Genomic DNA, 22,328 nt, shown 5'->3' with positions numbered 1-22,328 from the left:
TTAATTTTTCTACGCCTCAGGTCTTTTGTTTGGGAGAAGTTCTATTCATTAATATCTGTGAAGCACTGAAAGATCTTTAGAAGGAAAGCACGTTAGATGGAAGTACAAAGTGGCTCTTATCTGACGTACCTTTGAAGGAGTTCATGAATCCTGGCTCTCCACTTCTGTTTCTTGTGGTGAGAAGCTTCCTTGTGGTGCTTTGAGTCCCACATGTCAAGAAGAAAAATTAAAAAAAAACCAAACCACAGAGTTTGTTTCCAAATGTACAGAAAGAACATGGAAATAAAAGCCATAAATGTGAAATTTTCCAAAGCTTTGTCTCAGGTCTTCTGGTTGAAGGTTTTCAGAAGCAATGAGGAATTCTAGCCACCGTAATTTTATTTCATTTTTTTTCATAACTTTTTTTCCATATTTACTGCATTATTTCCAAGAGATACTGAGCTCTCACCTTATTTTAAAAACTTTTCTCATACAATGTATATTTGTACATGGTGGTGTTCTACAGTCCTTATTTTTACAACACCTAACCACATAGTCATACATAAGCATACATATGTTTATGCACGTGCAAGTGTGTCTGTACTGACGCACCAAAATACAACACACAAAGCAGGTTTAGGCATAGACCAGAGAGCCCTCAACTTGCCTTGTTTTAAATTCACTCAAAATCTTGATGCCTTGTCTCACCAGGTTTGTTTTGAAATGCTTGGTAAGAGGGACTGACATTTTTGGAGGTTGCAATCTGTAGGAGGCTAACTCACATATGCGGTCCACTGCCTCAACAGTTCTGAGCTCTCTAGCTTGAAGCTGAAGGGCCTGAAATTATTTTACTCTTGCACATCAAGCTCAAAAAGTCATTCCATCGAGAAGCTGGCATCCACACCTATTAAACTGTGTTCTCTGTGAAAAAACTCAAAACAATAACCATACTGAGGGCTGCCCACTCATGAAAACAAAATTCTTCTCCTTGATCTGCACAGTACAGAGATCTTGCTGAATATTCAAGAACATTTCTCATGTCTGGATCTTCTGCTGGTGTCCCTGAGACTGACACAAAACATAGATACAAACTACCAATACATAAGAAGGCTTCCTATTTTATACCCCATACAGTCATTTAAACAGTGTAAAATGATGTTCCACTTCTACTCTCACTATGCCTCAAAGGTAAAAAATCGTTTTGGTAGGGAGACAATGTAATAGTCAATGGAGAAGAATTCCCCATCAGAGACTCCATATCTGGCTGTTAAAATCTCTCCTTTCTTCCAAATGTCTAAATTTTTTGACAAATTTGTGGCAGTTTTATGGAAACTTGGGAATCTCTGCTCAAGACTAAGGCAAAGCATCCCACTTATTTCCAAAATTAAAATTGTCAGAAAGACAGACAAAAACAACAAAAGCTTGTGCATGTAACTTTTAATGTAACCCTTTTAATTTACTCCTGTAAAATTAAAGCAGAAACATCATGGTTGCCTTAGACAACAGTTGGATTTGTTGGTAGTCCCAGCAGAGATCCTCAGAGATGGATGCAATCCTCCAGGTCAGGCATCACACATACACGATTAAAAATGTGATGCAACCAAACTAGCTCAAAGCAAGACCTTCCACCTCTCCACACGGCAGTTGTGTCATGGACAATGTTTCCTTCACCACTGCTCCTCTGCTAGTGGGAACCAAGCCCTCCTGCTCCTGAACAACATTTGGTTGAAATTCACTAGAAGTCTCTGGAGCAGGGAGCTGGACCCATTCTTCTCCCATCCCTGCACATGCTGGCACCGATTTTCTTTCCCCAGCCCGGTAAATCACCTTCTACGCCACTTTCTCAGGAAGGACTGGGAATTGGCTCTACTCTGGAGCTCCGCTCCAGCAGAGCTGGTAGCTGCCTGGTTAGAGCCATCTAACCTGGTTAGAGCCATCTAAGCCACCTCATGACTTCCCACAGTCCAGTGGGGGCTGCAGTCACCAGGAAACATGTCAAGAGCAAGGGCAGATTATTCCTATGCTCTCTCAGGTGTAGGGAACTCATCCTGGTGGCAGCAAAGACCAAGCAGCCAAGGCCACACTTTCATCACCCCTGCGAGATGTAGCCACCAGGCTGCCATGGTTGGAACATTTGGTCTGACACCCAGCAATAGAGCTCAAAATCTCTGAGAAGGTTTAATGACAAAAACTACTGATGGAGATTTCATGTGTTTCCAGAGTTTGCTGGTAGATGGAAAGGGATTTCAAGTTTTGGGTTGAGGCAGTTAAAGCTAAATTTCAGAGTGGGAGAAGGGCTTGGTTCACATTTTTTCTCCTGGATGCAACTCTTGGTGATGCCTGTGAAAGCAACTTTTGAGGTGGCCACTTAGATTAAGAAATAAGATGAAACAGAAAATTTACTTCATGTAAAATATCAAGTAGCCATAATATTGCAACAACATTCAGACATTACCAGTCCAGGCTTACACTGAGACAGTAGTAGAGAAGTTTTTTTTAAAGAAAAATTGATTTTATTACCAGACTCACACAGCTGTCCAATCCCCTTGTTTATCTTCCTAATCTTAATTAAATAATGAATATTCAAAAGAAAATATGAATCTGTATTAACTGAACTGTTTTCTGTCTCTGAAGTGGCAATGAGAGTATGATTTAAAACTATTTCTTCTGGATCCTAGTAAAATATTTGTCACAGTGTGTCATGATAATTTTTAAAAAGCTCTATCATCTATCTAATAAATTTTTTAAGTTTATTCAAATCTTATTGAACAGGAAAAGTGCAATGAGTCAGGGTTAATATTTCTTTACCTATACTAAGAAAAAAAAATTTATCAAAAATTCAGTGCTTAGGGTCCTATTCAGAAAACCTCTATGAGTCTGTAATACATCTTCTACATGATTAAAAAAACAGGAAACTTGCTTTTAAATGAATTATTCACCACCTTGAATAAATTTCCATCTTTCCTATTTGCAAAACCCCAAAGTCAGTTATGTAAATTTTAACCTACACTAATTACCTCAGGGGTGTGCAAGCTAAAGGAAAGTAGATGCAGTAGAAAAAAAAATCCCAGACATTTCCATCACCAGGAAGCAATTTAATAGAGGAAAAAAATGTGTAAGCTTTCTAAAACAGAGCAGCCCATATAATTTTATTTTTTTAAAAATGTGTAATAGTCATTGCTGCAATATCCCTTGAATCAGAGATTTACTGGAATAAACCAAGTGCTTTTTCTCAATGGCATATACCATCGCACACATGGCAAAGCGTTTGTTTCTCATCATGACACTGGTATTGTCTAGACTGTAACAACAACCCATTGTCGACAACAGGCGTTCCCAACAAGAAGGCATGAAATGTGGTTTAGCTTCAAGTCTGTATAGGCATTGAAGGCCCCTTCAGAAAATAATTGGCTAAAATCTGCGAACCACTGGATATCCTTCAGAGCTCATCCGGGAGGTACTGGAAAAAGCGAGGCGTTGTTTGAAGGCAGAAGGGCTTAATCACAGCATCAATTTGTCCTACTCTCCATCCTGATACCAGCCCCTGCTTTAGCTGTGAGCCAGCTCCTTCACACATCTCTCTCAGTTTCTTCATCTGCTGTCTTGAGGTCTAATTACACAAACGGCCTATCTACTGATTTCAAAGAGCGTGATCAAGACCAGTATTTGAAAAACGTCTTTCAGTGTGGGCTCAGCCTAGACACACAGTGGTGTGTATTGTTTCTACAGAGACAAGAACCTGACTCAATACCATTAATCAGTGCTGACTTACCGTTTTCAGTGTGAAACTACTTCACAAATGGCAGAACTAGGTTGTAGAGTACTTTTCTATTTGGAAAAAAATTAAATAAAACCCCACCCAAACACATCCTTTCCTTTTAAAAGAAAGTCCACAAAATTCACCAAAGCTTTGAAGCAAAATCTAATTGGTTCTCTATTGTTTAGCAAAAATGGAGCATTTAGGGAAAATATTTGCACACACACATGCACGCACCCCTTTCTTGTCAGTCCTAGCACTGGTATTACAACCTTCTGGTGAGGTACTTGCCCCACTGCAATTTGAAACAGCCAGTGGAGCACTGGCCCTGATGAAATCCCACTCCCTGCAAGGAGTGCTGCGGGCGTCCACCTTCCTACAAGTCGTCCTCACCAGGTCAGGGCACAGAAGAGACAGCACTGAAACACCACCAGTGGGATCTCCAGCAGCCTTCCACTGTCCAGAGGGATGTCATGTGCGGAGGATCCTGGTACTTCCCCTTCATTCCACTGCTTGAGGTACCACATTGGTACATCACAGTGCAGGTAGTGCTGTCTTTTTAGCAGTAAAAAGATGCCCAGATAAAAGCTTTTACCTAGAATTTTCATCTCTGCATCCTAGAATATTTTTCAGTGATGGAAATGCTGTCCAATCCACTTTTACAGATGGGATAACCAAGAGCTTACCAAGCAAAATGTCAGAAGAACTAGAAACAAAACCCATGTCTCTAGTCCCACTGGCGCCAGCTAGTTCTCCTCCTTCACAGTCTGGCTGCTGCATGGAGATTCACTCCTAGTGACTTCAATATCTAATGCACTGTATACCACAAAATAAATAAAAATGAAGAACCATTTGAGATGAGGAAAAAAAATATTGCAAGAAAAGTTAACATTCTTTTCAGATAAAGTGAAATTTTGAGAGACTTATCCTCTTCGTGTTAACTCTAGGGAGATCACGGGAAAAGGGAACATTGAGTGGTAAATGGAATGAGTGCCCTTCATTGAAAATAATGAGTCAATAGCTGCATAGACCTGCTCTGAAAATCACACTACCCATTTCCTGTTGGAATTTGTGTGACCTTGTCATGGAGATGGCCACAAACCCAAAGGTAAAGTTGTGCTAAAGCCTGAACTTATGGTAGTATTATTGATTTGCACTCTGCCAAAAAATGTGCCACAAACTTTCAGATATGTTCTTTAAAAAGAAAGAAAAAGCAACACAGCAACCCCCCATGACTTTTGTTCCAAGTAGAAAATTAATTTACTGTTCATAAGAACAAAATTAAAAACTTAGACAATCGAGCATTTCATAACAGAACTCAAACCCATTTTAAATTTGATACTGCAGAACACAAAGTGAGATTTACTTTAGTCATGCTACAGCCTTATTATACTGAGTAATACAGATAGATTTAGTGACAACATTATAGGCTAATCATTTTGATAAATTTGTAAAGCACTGCACTGTCTCTAACAATGCAGTGAAGACTGAGAAAGCAGTCAACACAGGAAGGCAGTATTCTGCTACCAAGGTGGATGCTTTTGTAAGACATATATATCAAAGACACTAATTTTGAACAGATATGGAAGCTAGATCCAGCTGTAAAGTAGATGTGATAAACAAGAACTTGAATTTCCCCAAAACTCAGAGGTGTTTTCATTCCGAATTTTGATCCAAGACGATAGTACTAACAAATTAAAAGAACTTTAATCACTTTGCTTAAGATGCATTAAGAAAACTCTGAAGGGATATCTGCTGCAGAGCTACCCAGCTTCTGAAAAACAAAGATTTTGCATCTCCAGCCACAAAACAGAGAACTCACTCTTCTCATTTCTGTTGTGCTGTTCACAGAGGCATCACCTGTAGTTTCTTCAGAACCACCAGATTCTGATACTTCTTATTCCACAGTTGAGAAGGTGTAGCTTCAAGGTCATAAAGCTTTGATGTCCTCATCTAAATCTAGAGTGTTTTTAGTGTATGCAAAGCCATTTATCAGGATGTCTGACAGCCATAGCCAAGAACTGAAAATATGCAACCCTGAAATGGCATTTGCCACTGAAAAAGAGATTTGAAGCAGAAATGCGTTAGCCTGTTAAAGTTCCACATGTTCAGATGTCTCCAGATTAGCCTAGAAATCACCAGCTACTAAGAAGCTTCATGTAATCTTAGCCTAAATAGTAAGACATAATGGAATACGCTAACAAGATATAACAGAAGATACTAACCACATTTTATTAGGGAACACATTCTGTCCAGTATAAACTCATGTAGCACAAAAAATGTCAGTGAAAACGAAAGTGAACAATGCCAATCTATAGATCTAAAATGAATAGTTTACATTAACAATGAAAAAGTGTTCATAAGCCATGTAATGAATTTCAGCATTTTACAATCTTTTTCTACTTTCTGCATACTGACAACAAATCAGGACACAAACAACTGAAGGGAAACTGAAAGGAAATACTGATTAGAAATACTGAGACTTTTTTGTGGTTTTCCCCCATTCTTCCTTAATTTAAAAATGTTTGTCAATTTCAGCACAGAATGTTTTTATTATTTTCAAAGTCCCCCACGAAACTTTACTCCTTTAATCCTCTTACCCTTCCCCAAAGTAGGTGTCCAATTTTAGGTCTGTTTTGAAGACAGGGAAAACTTGAGTCATAACAACTAATTTTCTTGTTACAGCTCCCCCAAAAAACTCATGTCCAGGTCTGAGGTTACAGTCTATTTCATCTTCCTGAGTTCGTGTTATTTTTCCTTACTGTCAATAAAACATTGCCTCACAAATTTGTCTCTATTATAATTGTAATCAAAAAGCACAGACCATAACTTTATCCAATAACTTCCATTTGTACTGGCTCTCAAATCTTCTGTTTCAAGCATGCAGATGCATTTGAACACTTTATAATTAAAAGAGACATTCACTTACAATTAGTATATGAAAATTAATTACAGAGAGGAAAAAAACACTTTAAGTACAGTTTACTGTATGATTGTCTTAAATACAACAGTGGCAATGATAAGTTGCCATGCCTAATGATTTTTCTTTGTAGAGAACAGATTTCCTCCTGCTAACCCACATCCTATTCCATCTCTCTCCTGAAAGGTATAGATGGAAATTGTTTCACATATTCAGCTGAAATCCTTTTCTGATTTGAATGCTGGTATGAGCAATTGTATAATAACATCATAGTATGGGAACAAATTAGCTTTAGTATATGTTCTCATCATAACCACTTAGTCCTCAAAGCTGCATCTTCTCTAAGGATCTGGCACAGTAATGAGTAAAAACAACTGTGCTAACAGGTTGCTGGCAGGCTGAACAACAGTCACGATTTTCCAACTTTGTACTAAATAAATAAGCATGCATGTAAAGCAATTGGCCTCTCTTTCCCAGTATTTCTACATCTCTCAACTTACAGATGACCTGGTTATGTTTCCCGCTAACAAACTAATTGGACAACTCCAAAGCCCTTAAAAGTCTTATTACACATGGAAAGCCCAATATACCTCAAGAGCAGGAAGTTAGACTAGGCAGCCTCCAGAGGTCTGGTTCTACCCCACCTGAATGAATCTGTTCTATGAAGTAAAGGTAAAAAGTACCACACAGCTTAGGTTCCACTCAACAAATTCGGCTCTACTATAAGACTGCAGAAGCAAAATGTTCAGCATTTAGAGCAATTCTTTTATCTGCAGCTCAAAATCTCCGTAGTCTTTCAATGCTGCTAAGGAGTCTCCTTTCATAAAACCTAATGAACATTAGACTTAGCTGCAGCTGTGACCACAGTTTGGCTCCAAATGTATTAAAAATACAAATATATCAACCCTGGGGATATAAAATAATTCTAGAGAACACATGAGCAACTAAAAATTTGTTTTCCTTGTATATATTCTTTGCATGTTTGTGCCTCTATTCATCAGTAATAGTCACTCTTTCCTTACAACCCTCATCTGAGTTCTGCTTCTTTTAACAGGTGGTCAGTACTTCATGAAGTCACTTAAACATCATCAGGACTTGGCAATCACTGATTCTCTTTGAAGAATCTTTCCAATTGCTTCTGTTTATTGAACCATAGAAATGGACTTCCTTACTGGAGTTTATACTAGGATAATGAGCCAGAGAGCTGACCAGTCAGATTACCTTAAGCAGCAGCAAATGCAGTATTATCATTTACAGTAGCTGTAGGATTCATTGTTCCAGCTCAATAGAATATCAAGAATTACTTCAGTTGCTTAATTGCCCCTCTGATCTTGAAGTGTGAAAGAACACAATAAAAACTAAGTGAACTCATTTTGAGTGAAAAACATAAGAAATATATAAGATTTTCATTACTTCCCTTTAAATATTTACTTAAAGAAAAATCCACATGACCCCTCAACAAAGCAACCAGAAAAAATTACGATTTAAAGGAGCAGCTATATCAATATTATGGGTATTGTGGTAGCGCAGTGACAGACTATTTACAGATATATAAAACAACTTTTCCGGAGTTCTGCTTATGGTGACAATAATTTCCATGCTCCCCATGGAAAAAAAAATCTTTAAAAAAAAAGTAAAATGTATATCTGAGTGTCCAGAAGCAATGAGGCGGGAACCTTAGAAATTTTGAGGGTTCCTAGGATCCTACTGAGGAAGGAGGAGCAAGCCTGATAGAATAAAGATATTTAGAAATCTCCAGTTGCCAGCCTACAGGGTTGAGAAGTCCCCTAGCTACATGTATTGGCATCTCTGTCAGGCTTTGGGTCTGCTGGATGGTTGCTGACACACATCTGAGGGCCATGGACACTCACTAAGCAGAACATGAGAAGTCCAGGGGACAGAAGCCCAATATCCAAACCTTCAGGAAGTTTGCCTTGTGCTTTTCCCCCTAAGACATAGCTTTCAATAAAATGTTTTTTTTTCACCAGTCCAAGAGCAGTCTGCCTGGTAGAACTATAGTGAATTTGATGAGCTTGGGCTAATTACAGATTTCAAAAGAAAATTAGGTGCTAAAGAAGATACACATAATTCCTACTATATCACACAAATTAAATGGAAACCATTACACTAGCTGATTGTAGAGATGCTTTGACACTCAAATAATGAGTGTAGCATATAGTAGCTTATTTAAAATGAAGTCACCCACTTTTAAGACATGAAACATTACCAGCTTCTGTACTAGACCTGTAATTCTCAGGGAAAAAAAGCAAGTAAGCAAACAAACAAAAACAACAACAACAAAAAAACCTAACTCATTAAAATATGACACATTTAAAATATTGGCAAATGCCAAATAGTAGTCAGGTTTTGGCTGAGGAAAAGTCACCTTCAAAAATCACCGTCAACTCTGCATTGCTATTAGGTGCATATATTCCTACAAGGATTATCCTCATGAAGAACAATCAGAATGGATTGTACAATGCTTGTCAGACTACAGTTTTGATGAGGGGAGGTCTGCAGGTGCCATCAGGATATAAACAATCTTTAAGATCCCTTCCAACCCAAACCATTCTCTGATATGATTATATGACAGTATTATCCAATGGGGTATAACATGAAAGTAAATGTGCATTGGTGTTTTTTATCACTGAGGTCTGATCCCACTGATTAAATTTGTGATTGGAGAGCAAATTTATCATCTGACATAGTACCGAATTTTACCCATGTGCTATCCACCATTAACCAAAGGAAAACTGATCACTCCATCATCATATAAATTGATCTCTGTGACTTGGCAAGGAGTAAGAGCACTGATGATAATGACCCTGTAAGAGTATTAGGTCTAATACCCTGAGGCATTAACCTTTGTTTAACCAAAAGGTAAATCTTTTGATGAAAGACGACATTTTATTACTATCCACCTGCAACAAATAGCTCATTTCTTACTACTATAACTCAACTGCTGGTACTGAAGAGCAAAATTTGCACTTTACTTTCAGAGGCTCTTGAGTAATTCTCATTGAGGTCATGGATCAAAACTGATTATATAGTTGTGATGATCAAGTTCTGCAAGGTGCTATGCCTTGCACAGAGGGCTAAATGCAGCATCTGAAACCTGTAGAGAGTGATGGGGTCTGTGAACAAATTACCCTTGGTAAAGAACACTGACCAAGTTGCAGGAAGAGGGTGGCCAAACAGGAAATATATTCCTGGTTCTTGGGCAGTACTGATCCTTTCAGTCACCCAATTATTAATTTTTTTTCAGAGAAAACCTACATAAAACTGAGTAGTCACTTTTATCATCTCAGTTCAGAACCAGCTGAAAATCCTAGAGTTGGTATTTTTCCATTGCATTTAAATTAATGTATAGCAAAATTATGTTCCCAAAGGCCCATCAAGTGCAGTCTCACCCCAATCAACAGTGTTTGCTTCATCCTCATCAGTCTCATGTTTTGAGAGCACCTCATCTTTAATCAAACATGTAAAGTCAGCATTATGTCCTTGCATATTTCTCTGCTCTGCGTGATCAAGTTCTGCCCATAAGCATGTCCCCTCATTGTCTCATAACAGATGGCTTTCTGTGGCACTCTGCATACCCAGGCTTGGTTGTACCTGCTCAGTTTCTACCACAACACAGTCCCAAAGTTATGATTTTCCTGCAACAGAGTTTATTTTTCTTTATTGAAAGCAAACGTCATTGCGACTTTTGAAATCCTTAGACCTACATGGCAGGCCATAAGAAGCAGCAGTGCTTTCCAAATTTAATACTCCTTAATGTGTTTGTTAACAGAACATGGACATCTGCTTAATGGTTTCTTTACAAGAATCTATCAGATCTCCCCTTAAGTATTTCTTGCCAACCCCAACTATCAGCTTTTGCATTTACAAAACAGGATATGAAGTTAGAAACAATAAAGCTTGAAGTTCCAGAGCTAAAATCTAGAGTAACCCCTTTTTTCAAAAAAAAATACTATTTTGAAAAATGCATCTGCTCTTTCAAAAACTTTGAATGGTGGTAATCTCATGCACAAAGCTGCTGTTGAAACAAAAGTTACCCATTTTTTGTAATGCCACAAAACAGAGAAGAAAAACAATGAACTAAGGGATACGTAGTTGATACATAGCTATCCTCTTCATACCAATGCTGCCAGCAAAGCTCTAGTGTAAATCAGATTCCTTATTGGAGAGAATTTTTGGCAGCCTGAAAACAAACAGTAGCAAGTGCAGCGTATTTCTGAACCTTACTTATAAAACCAGTCTCATGTACTATAAACTCTCACTTGTTATTTTTAACCCTTGGGCTCCCATGTTTTGTTTTCATTTCGTCAAAGCAAAGGAATATGAGAGAGATGTCTATTAGACTCCTTCTCTCAGCCCAAGGGTTAATTACTTAGTTTTGTAGACATTTGAAAATATTATGCTACCTCTAATGGCAAAATTGATAGAAGCTTGTTTCAGGCTCACTTTATGTCGTTATGGCAGCTTAAATTAACTAATCATAAATTATGCTGGCTAAAGTACATCTGCTACTCACTAAACCTGCAGAAAGAAGGGAAGGGGTCTTTTTCTATTGAATAAGAAGTAAATGCCATGCAGAAAATTAAAGACTTTTACAAACCAATAAACATATGTTCAAGCAACAAAAGCTGGAAGCAACCCAAAGATGTCAGGAACAGATTCTGAAGACCAATGGCAGCAGTCTAACACTGAACCTGTGGCTGTTGTGGAAAGGCACCGACACTGCAATGCTGCAGGGGTATATCCACAGATTAAAGAGTAAAGATGTACATTAAAGAATAAAGATCAATTAAACAAGAATTAGCTTGCTCACATTATTGTTAGATGTCTTTGAATACCAATATGACATGATGTGCACACTTGTAGCCTCTACTTCCCATGTCACCTCTTCCATTTTCTGTTCAGAGGGGCTGAATGCACCATTTCTGTAAGCTTGCAAGGAAAAGACAGATGTAAAGATCACTGATCTAGAAGAGAATACAGATTTTACTGTGGTCCTTTTCTTATTCTCTGCATTGCAGGGTGCAGATGTGACAACTGATACAATATCAGTGTGACTAAATTCCTTAGCAGGGCATGAACAACTGAAGTTAGAGATGTGTGAGAAGCGTGGATAGAAAGAACAGGTATTCAAGACCTCTTCCTTGCAGTAAAAAGTGTTGAGTCCCTCTCTGAATGCTCATGGTAGACCAGCTCAATTAATCACATTAAATTAGAATTTTCTTTGTTTTGGAATAATATAAGGAAGAAAAGCAGTATTATATTGCATTACATGTGAATTCATATATGCAGTTAAAAAGCAGGATGTTGTTTTGTGATGACCAGATATATTGTTTCTGTCTAGTAAACAAACTTCACTGAACACCTCCAAAAAGAGTCCAGGTAAGATGATCAGCCTCACAGTGACCATGTCTAGAGGGAGTGTAAACAAAGTATTGTGTTCCTTTAGGTGTCACAGAGCCTCATGAAGCTCTGGGGGCATCTGAATAGCCTGAGCATAGTTATAGTGCAAACTCTGAACATATTATAACCTTCTGGAAAGGTGCAGCACTCTCTGTTCTCTTATTCCTGGATTTATACTCCATCAGTCCCTTGAGGCAGATGAGGGTCTTAGTACCATCTGAGTCCTTTTCCCTCATGTTTCCCTCCCATTTCATACTCTCTGAACAAAATTACCCATACCACCTTCCGCTCATGATGCATGCAGCTATAAAAAAGTCTGAAGGAATGAAATATAGCTTCAGGATTTAGAGGAAAGCAGTAAGGAAGAGAATTCTGTCCCTCACCAACATGCGAAGGCAATGATAAGGTTTAGTCCTGCAGTGAAAAAAAATCTAAAAAGTTTTCTGAAAATAAAAAAAGCTTAGATCACCATCAGTCACTGGATAACCTATTTTAAGCCCATCAGAGCCAGCATGCTGTTCTCATGTTGCTAATTAAAAATGATAGATTCATCAATTAATTTCTCTTCCTGTCTTCTAGTCTTAGTATGAGATTTTTCAAAGGGACAAATGGTAGTTAGGTGCCCACAAGTATCATTTCAGCCCTGAAAACTTGTGCCTTTGTCAACATGTTCCCAACCCCGCCTCTTTCCACTATGAAATGACAAAAAGAAAACCTTAGAAAGTTTTACCACCCTGAAAATCATAACAAATTTATAATTAGGGAATAGTCTTATCCACTGTACAATGAACATTGCTACATAAATCCTCCATGTGCTCCAGTCTGAACTTGTTCACTGATAGATGAATAACCCTCTGTTAAATTTGGCAGAGAGAGATGCTCTAAGCTTAGTCTCTTGATTGAAACTCAATTGCAATATTACTACAGAGCAGTCAGAGATACTCCACTATTTAGGAAAGAAGCAACTAAGGCAATCTATTTTAATTCACATTGAAATGGAGACAAAGATAAAGGTCCTGTTGCTAGCTTAGCAAAGTGCCAGTCACATAAAGCATGCCAATGAAAGTGGTTATCTTTTCCTCTTTCAATATATGTATCACCAGGCAGAGAAATAGAATTGGGGTGTACAAGGTTAACAAGTTAGCATCATGTTATAAAGCAAGCGATAAAATTGTCTTACAGTTCTTAACTCTGACCTGTTCCAGTGAAAAGCTGCCAAGCAGAATTATGTCATCTTGAACATCTCTCTCAAACTGTTCAATATATGAAGGAATCTCTTCATCTTCAAGCTCCCTGTGAAGGTCACATGCCTTACTGGAGCTGACAGGCATCACGGATTCTGGAAAATCTTCACTGACGACGTGGGCTGCTTGAAACAAAAGTGGAAGATTATCTCTTAGCAAATGGGAGTTTATTCACTAGTTAGTATCTTCTCAGTTAATATGTTTGGCTCACCAACATTTTAAGACAACAATTCACGCCATAAAATGAACAGTAATAAATAGCATCAGTAAAACAATTGGTGAGTGCCAAGTGCCAGTACCAGAAAAACTGTCCTCGAGTGCAACATCTGCATTCAGGTACAAATTTAGCATGTGCAGCTTGTTCCATAAATCATTTTTAAAAGGCATGCTCTACCTTTCTACGGGCACTTTGCTCCCCTGTAAATCTTAAAGGGACTGGGATCTGGAACAACCTTGGATTTCAGGAGTAATAACTGTAATTGAGGTTTTGGGGAGTTTTAGGTGAAGCCACACCAAGCATTTCATCATCCTCTCAACTCCCCCAAATGATTGGATTACTTTCCTAGGTGTGTGCATGCAACTCCTGCCTAATTAATTGGGTCCAGTTCTGTTCTCACCCACATCATTCCTCTGATTTCACTGTGATGACAAATGAAGAACCAAAGGGTACATGCCATGCATAAATAAAAATAAAACCCATTCATAAATTCACCCTTAAAGAGAAACTTTGTCCTTTTTTCAGTTTAATTGATCATGCTACATTAAAAAAAATAGATCTTCTCATTGATATCTGGTACAGTATAATACTAGTTTGGACCATAAATTAGCAACAACTATTTTTGCTCATTTCTCCATGTAAGAATCACTAAAAAAATGACAGATATCAGATTGCCCATATCTGACTTTCTTGCTTCATATTTTTGTGTGTAAGCTTTTATAGTTCTCTGTCCCTATCTCTTTGAGAAACTGCCATATCTAGTTATTTACTTCTCTTTGTCCATCCTGTGACATGAAAGCAGTTAAAAGAGGATTTTTTTCCTCACTCCCCTTTGAAGTCTTTCATTCTCTAATAAAGACCAGAAAAGGAAAGATAAAACTAAGGCTATTAACATTTTCAGATTTGCTCACTACTCGTTGTTTAATGATTTTAATTGTTGAACCTCCCGAGTACTTAAATCACCTCGATGCCACCAACACACAGGAAGTAGGGTGGGTTTTTTTATTTAATTACAACAGGATACAATTCAAAATCATGTTGGGGGAAGTGTACAGTAGATATAAACAACCTAAACCATTACCTTAGGGTACACATCTCTTCATGTAGAATTTTACAAGCCTAATGAAAAGTGATTTGACCTACACTATTAACTGCAAAAACAAAACAATATTTACATTTAAATTTATGTAGCATTAAGGGTTTGGCTAGAGAGAGAAAACCCAGAAAGCACTGGAAAAAGAAACATTGCCAAAAGCAGAAGATGAAGCATGTCTTGTTCCCTTCAATGCTGTGTTGTGCACAACAGGCCATACGCTCAGCTGGTCTAAATCAGCTGCTTTACTACTTTCACAGGAGCGGTGCAAGTTTGCGCCCTGGGAAGTCAGTATTTCAGGATTCTCTGGGTGTAGAGAGATAGTCCCTACATATCAAAACAAAATAAAACCACCTGGTTCAGAAAGACAACCATGAAACAATTAATCAAAATATCGTTTTTTTCTTTTTTTGTGTGTTTCTTATTTTGTGAGGAGTCATATTAAACGAACTCAGTTTTGGTAGGAGACACTGGGCTAATTAGCACAAGTTTTGGGGAAAAAGAACAAAAGAAGAGAAAGAACATTTTAAAAGACCTTTTCAAGGGAAGCAACTGCTAAAAATACAGAGTTAAATTACAATTTAGATTTGAAAAATATTTGATACATATGCTCATTTAAACATAGTTGGAAAAATTGTTCATTTGCCTGAGTCAGAAACAGCGAGAGAACAGGGTTAGTTCAGCCAGTCTACTCCTTTCACAGTGGCTTTACAAAGAAACCTCTCAAACTGGCTCATCATTAGGTTGGTCCTTGTTTGAACTGATCCACAGTTTGGAGGCTCGAGTGATGCCCCAGAGGAATACTTGACTAAAACAAAACAATCAACCCCTCCTTGTACAAAAGTAGCCCCATCTACTACTTTGTATACACAGAATGAAATGGCTGGAAATTTATGAGGAAATTCATTAATAGATTGATAAACTAATTAAAAACTTGTTGCTTCAAGTTGTTAGCATGGGCATCCAAACTTTTCATTGCCTCGGCTGTACTTAGCACCACAAGTCATACTTTCCTTGTAGTTTAAATCACTGCTCCTCCTCAGCACAGACTGTATCTGCAGGTGTTGTGCTGTAACTAAAACAATCTCTCCGGTATTAACTTGGCTGCTTGTGACTTCATTTTCTCCTGCCTTTGTTCATCAGATAGCAGCACTTTATATACTGAGATGATAATTTAAAGGGTAGGTTCAGCAGCAGACTACACCTCAGCATAGGTTTGAAAGCATAAAACTGCTATACACTCCACACGGAAAAAGAATTTTGTCTACCTGGTTCTAAAAAATTGTGTATAAATTGTATCTAAAGAACTGCATTGCCAAAGGTTCATGCATTGGTTTCAGATAACTAAAATGCTGCAAAACCTGGCATTTCAATTTTGCGGTTCTTGCCAAAGAACAATATATAATAGTTATTTTTTTATGGTATTCACCTAGCATCATTTAAGATGTGCATGGATCACAATATTACATTGTTTGAGAGATTTTATCACTAGGTAAAAAATATACAGTGTACATTTTTAAAATCAAACCACCTATGTTGCCTTTTTAATTGCCTTATAGTATGAACTAATGCATACCACAAGAATGATCAACAGGTTATTCAGCAACAAAATACTTAAATATAAAATTATATAAATTTTGAGCCATGTTCTTTCCTTTCCTTTGGGGATCATCTATTAATTAGGACTATATGATTATGTGATTTTTCAGCTCAGTGGTCAAATGAAGAAACGAAGCAGTTCTGTAAGAGTGGAACCAAATGAATCCTAGTTTTATACTGATTTTCTGATGTCTAATAAGGGTCAAACTCCCATATTAGCTTTTCCCTCAGTGGAGACATTAATAATGCTTGTCTTCTCTGCTCAACTGCCTGCTTCAACAAAACTGGTAGGGAAGTCATACCTGTGAGTCTTGGTCTCTGTTAAAAGAGAGGTTTGGAAATGAACAACAAGTTCAAAAATTGGGAAGGAAAACCAGGCAGAAATAAATACACCCTGATACGTGCACACAGAGGTGGAAACTGCAGAAACCTCACTTCCTCAGGAAAATCTTTCTCTTTTCTGTTCAGCTAGAACAGTGTGCTACTTCACACACAGGACTAGCTCTGATACCCATTACAGCACTCATAAGACCTAAAAGCACTGAGGCACTGCTTAAGACACATAACACAGTGGTCTGCTGTGCCTCCCCAACTTGCTCCAACTCCCTAATGCCTACCCAGGGGACTCGTGCATATGGAGCATGAGACATGCATGCTAATGCATTTGCTTGCCCCTTCACTTTAGCCACCCAAAAAGTAATGGTCAAGTCTAAGTTAGTTGTCCAAGATCCTTCTAGAGCCAAAGGAAAGAGAAAAACAGCTTCCAAGGTGTAATTCTTCTAACCAATGAAGATCCGTCTGTGTGAGGTGAGCTGACCCACTGCCCAGAGGTATTTCTCCCTCCCTCTCTCACCACTTTGGGGGAGCCCCAGTAACTAAACTTTCAGAAAGCTAATGTAAAGGGTACTAGACCCCACCCTGAGGCAGCCTATAAAATGACATCAGGGCATTGTCCTTAATCATACGGCATTATTTTGATGATAAACTTACTGATGAATATGAAATGCTATAAACACTTGTAAACAGGGACTAGATAAGTACCACAGATAGATACCCCATGTCAATCTTTCATAGAGAAATAATGTTGGCTTCACAGCCAAATATGGTTTTATTTTCATCTATGTTGTTGCATGATGAAAGCAACAATCAACCTGCAGCATTGCTATAATCTTTTTCAGTAATGTGGATCTCTATATTAACATACAACAATAGAGAGCTTGCTGATAATTTGTTAAAGGTTTTTGCTTAAACTATCTGCATGAATTTAGTTGTGATGGTTGCACTTTTTTTCCTTGCATTTATGATGAGGCAAAACGGGTTTCAAAGATGTTACTGATATGACCAGTGCCAGTTCAAGAGATTTTTCAACCCTAGGTGAATGAAAACATTTGCATCTTCTAGAGCAAAGATGCCTATAAACTAAATAATCATAAAACATGTTGCAGCTCCTGGAGCTCCAGTGCTGTGGACAACCACCTACTTGGTCTCTTTGACAGAGTAGGCCCTGTGTATTGTTGAAATACAACAGGAAACTTCATACAGATACAAAGAACAGAAAATACTTTTGCACAAAAGACCTTTGCTGAAAAAGGAGAGGGGGGATACATAAAAATACAAGGGCAGGACAGAGCTGGGGCTTGTACAAATGTCACTTCTCCTAGGATGAACCAGAGGAGAGCAGTAGACGTGGACCTCATGTAAAGAGTGTAAAGGTAATAGTCTCATGAATCAACTAGGTTTTTATTAATGCCTGTAAAAATAAGTGAAGCCAAAGTAAGGCTGTTGGCTTGAGGTGAAGAAGTCTCCTATACTTTATTGTTTTTACTGCAGATGGAACATCAATATGTATTTTCTAACAAAGTCACAGAAAATATTTTTTTGCTCATATGTTACTGTAAATCCTTATATAGATAACCTTAAACAGTGTGATGTCACTTGTGTATCTGAGAAATGGTCCACCCATTTATCAGCTTAAGAAAGGATTTGGATTTCTAGATTTGACTGCATAAACAATGGTATTTCCAGTCTTCTTTCCTAAGTGTGTAATTCAGCATGCAGTGAAGTAATCTAGAGAAAGCATGCCACTTAAGTTACACTTTAAACCACATAAACATGACTCAAAACAAAAACATTTGGAGAAAGAGACCTTACAGGCTTGCATTAAAATCAGCATCCCTTTAACTTCTGAGTTCAAGGGGATGGATTACTCACTCTCCTCCCCACATGCAGACTCAGAAGAGTTTTATTTTCCTTTATGCAACTGATTTTCTTATTTACCTTGGAAGTCCAGCATCTTGTTTTCTTCATCTAGAAGCTTCATCAGTTTAGAGTACAGGATTTGTTCATCAGATTTTACAGGATCTTAAAAAAAACAACAGTGAAACGGCTATTTTTCTTCCTGTCGTATTTCAGGAAACATTATTTTAAACTAAAAGTAGGATATAAAAATAGGAAGCCATTTAACACTTAAAGATAGTTTAGACAGTGCTCCTTTCAGAGCTTAGAATAAAATTACAGTCACCTCTTCTGTGAAAGATAATTTAAAATAAAAAATATAATATCATATATTTTTAAATGGTGAGCATAATTATACGTTGATCTGGACTGAAACTGGTTTATTAATTCTGCTAATAGGGTAGCTGAAAAGATTGTTTATATTCAAATTGTCAGATGAATTCTGTTTGACTCTCTATGAAAATCAAAATACCCGATTTCTATTCTAATGTGATTTTGGATCTTCATCAGAAATTTTACCTTGCTCTCCATAATACTAATGTGTATAATATTAGTATGAGTAATTATAGCACACTATGAATTTTGATTCTGAGGCTGGTCAGTCATTCCAATTGTCAGTAATATCTGTAGATTTTAAAAAGCAGCAAAGGACATGCACATTCACCTTTTTCCACGAGACCTAAAAAAAAAATATCACCTTAAAGGTCTATATTCAAGGGTGAAATGAGCAAGTGGGACTATCTTCTCTCCAGATCTCCCAGACTGTGACTTCTGTAAGCTGCCGGTAAAGACAGGCAGATAGAAGGCCAAAGAAATGCATACAAGACAGGTGGATTGAAGTACAGCTACAAGCAACCTTGAGTGGCTTTTTTTAAGTGCTCGATAGAACCTCAAAGAATAAATTTTCTTTACCATGAAATTTCAGAGCCAAATTTTCTGTTACACTGAGCATTCAAAGAAGGTGTTCGCTTCTGCAAACCTCTTTTGAAAGCACAGAATCTTTTACATTTAACATTGAAATGTCCCCCTGGTGAAGGGGTCAAGCAAATCCATAGTGAGAAGTTGTTTGTTCTCAGAGCATTATTAACTCAGAAAAATGTCCAGAACGAATACAATTTATCAAAGGTAGAAAAAATAATTGTCAACATCTTTATTTTCACAAAATAACCCATTAAAGAAGAATTAGTGGCTGAAGATTTGCTTTTCACCGGCTATTCTCTTTGGGAATTGGGCCTGACTTTCTTAAGTCATAAGAAGAGTGTAACTTTAAAATGTGCTCTGATTTCTTCATCTTTTTCTGGATTTGGCTTTTGCTTGTGGCAAGCTGCTAGCTGGAAAGAGGAGATAAATCAATAAGGTTTCCAGTTAGGGGATGATTATGCAGGACTATGCAGTTCTGACCATCCTTTTATCTCCATCCACTATATATAAATGTAGTTCCACTTATTTAACATTTCTGCAAGGAAAAGGAAGCCAGTCAGTCTGGTTTTTGAGTATCACCAAATCAGACTTGTTAAGATGGGAAGGCACCTCTGGAGTCCATCTAGCCCAGTTGCCCCTGCTCAAACAGAGTCACCTAGAGTAAAATTTTCCAGGACCCTGTCCAGGCTGCTTTGGAATATCTCCAAAGTAGAAGACTTGCTCTTGGCAGAGGCGTTGGTAAATATGCCATTATAACTGCTCTACAGAGGTCAACACAACCAAGTACTTGAAGCTAGTACTATTGCCAATAGACTTTTAATAAGCAAGTGTTATTTCAACATATAAATTACATTTTTGCCAGGAAAAAAAAGAAGGAACACCAAAGGACAGCTGTTTACACATGGACCTCAGGTTTAGCATGATATGCAATTGCCTAAAACTGCCTCCCCATTCTGAAACCAAGAACTCAATGGACTTTCTAAGAGCCTTCTTCTGTTCCCAATTTTAAAATAAGTAAATAGATAGAACCTCTACCACAAAATACAAAATCAATATTTAAGGTTAAGTGTATCACTCAGACTCTTCAACACAGTCAAGAGAACATTTTCTCCCAGTGAGAACTGTCCTTCCATATATCCCTTATGTTGCAACTAGGCACACATGTACAGACACAGAAATTTAATCTGCTTTTCATTTTCTGGTTATGAAGCAGATCTTGACTCACAAGGCCTACTCGCAGGATAAACCAATGCAGGACCAACAGGAAAAAAATCTTTCATTTAAAAACTCTGAGTTAGAAGTTGACTTCCAAGGTATTACACTGCTGTCCTATACAATGAATGTGGAAATTATTAGGATGAGATGTAATCCAATCTTGATAACCCCTGATTTTTTTTAACACAGAAATTCAAGTTACTGATATGCATTATAGGCTGGTTTTTTTAAGTTACACAAGCTTTTGTCTCAAAAGTTTAAAACCTTCATATATCCTCAAAGTTTCTCATGAATTTCAGAACTGAACTACTTTGGAACACTTTGTAGTAAATAACTTTTTATAATCTGACTACATCTGCACAACTAGAGAGTCTCTGCAGTACAAATAAGCGCACACTTTAAAAAAACAAAGGGATAGAAGCGAAGAACTGGATCTTGCATGCTATCAGGTTGTTAGGGCTTAACAACAGGAGCTGGGCCAAAGCACTCAGAGCATAGCTAAGCACTTCATTACCATGATGATGTTCTTACTTAAGTCCATGCAAATTCAGGCAGGCCCGTTCCCACCCTTTTTTATCTAAAAGCCATGACAGCAGAGGAGAATTTCCTCTACTAGACAATACCTCCTGGTTAATCTCTCTCATACTTATGCATAACTTCTGTTCTTCCATCTCTGCAGAGTCACACCCTCCCACCTGTCCCTGTTGTCCGCAGGCAGCAAAGCTAAACATCTCGAATAAACCAGGGGAAAAAAAAAATAACAAAAAAGCCTCCTCATGCACTTTTGTGCAGTCTGGGGTTTCCTTCTGTTAGGCAAACACACATTCAACTCAGTAATAAAATTGTTCTCCAAGGAGGACTTTGGGAGCAGGGTTACGAAAAAACTGCAGCTTAGCACTCAGTTCTGGACTAACTTCATTAATTAAAGAGAACATGATGTAGACAATACTCTTGGAGCATGATTCTTTTTGCTACAGTAGCAGAGCGAATACAGCGCAGCCTCATTTTCACCCGCCCATTAACTCACTGTCCTTGATCAAAGACTATGTATACTGCCTATCCTGTTCAGAGCAGTTAAGGCTTAGAATTTAAATTGTAAACCTCAATATTTAAATAGAACTGCATATGTGATCTCTGTCACCTCATTTTCATGAATGGAAAGGAATATTCTGACACCAAAATTACATACTTAATTCTGCCTCACCTTCTTCACTGACCTCCATCCCACACTGCCTTGGGTTTATTTCCTCATCCATCAGCGGGTCAAAGTAATTTCTGCTGTATTCATTTCCTGTGGAAAGCACATGAAGTAAGGGTCAGCGATTATTAGAAGCACATGAACTAAAATGTTAATTTTGAAATCGACACCAGCAAGCAAAGGGGCATTTTTTGCTACTTTACAAGCTTAATTTTTTTAACAAGTCCTCTAAGCCTACTGGTACTGCAATTATCTTCTTGTGAAAGGTCAGAAAAGGTAATTCTGGAAACAAGTGCACTTTATGTTACTTTTGCTCAGGAACTAATGAGAAAAAATTCTCAAATTTAGATGACGGAAAGATAAGAAAAATTTTTAAAAAATCCAGCACCCCCAACATAAGCCAAATTATTCTTGAAACACATTGTACAAGTGAATTATCCATACTGCAGAGGAATTTGTGTTTCACAGCTGACCCCTCCAGTTTCAACAGTTTTAAATTTCACCACTGAGGTTTCAACGTCTTGTGCAT

General features: G+C 37.8%; 1 protein-coding gene across 2 annotated transcripts in view; it reads right to left on the bottom strand.

The window, feature by feature from the left end:
- The window catches only part of OFCC1 (orofacial cleft 1 candidate 1), a 185,376-nt gene that overhangs the window by 124,570 nt on the left and 38,478 nt on the right, over positions 1–22,328 (bottom strand). For both annotated transcript variants that reach the window (XM_027676211.1, XM_027676213.1), the window contains exons 5-8: positions 21,806–21,892; positions 18,508–18,591; positions 13,274–13,446; positions 130–197 (exon numbers count right to left, since the gene is read on the bottom strand). In XM_027676211.1, coding sequence (XP_027532012.1) covers positions 130–197; positions 13,274–13,446; positions 18,508–18,591; positions 21,806–21,892 — 412 coding nt within the window. The remainder of the gene's footprint in view (positions 1–129; positions 198–13,273; positions 13,447–18,507; positions 18,592–21,805; positions 21,893–22,328) is intronic.

The sequence above is a fragment of the Neopelma chrysocephalum genome, unplaced genomic scaffold (assembly GCF_003984885.1).
Source record: "Neopelma chrysocephalum unplaced genomic scaffold, ASM398488v2 Primary Assembly neopelma1_26b, whole genome shotgun sequence".
Lineage (NCBI taxonomy): Eukaryota > Metazoa > Chordata > Aves > Passeriformes > Pipridae > Neopelma > Neopelma chrysocephalum.
Note: the sequence above shows the minus strand (reverse complement) of the source record. Positions and strands in the feature narration are given on the sequence as shown.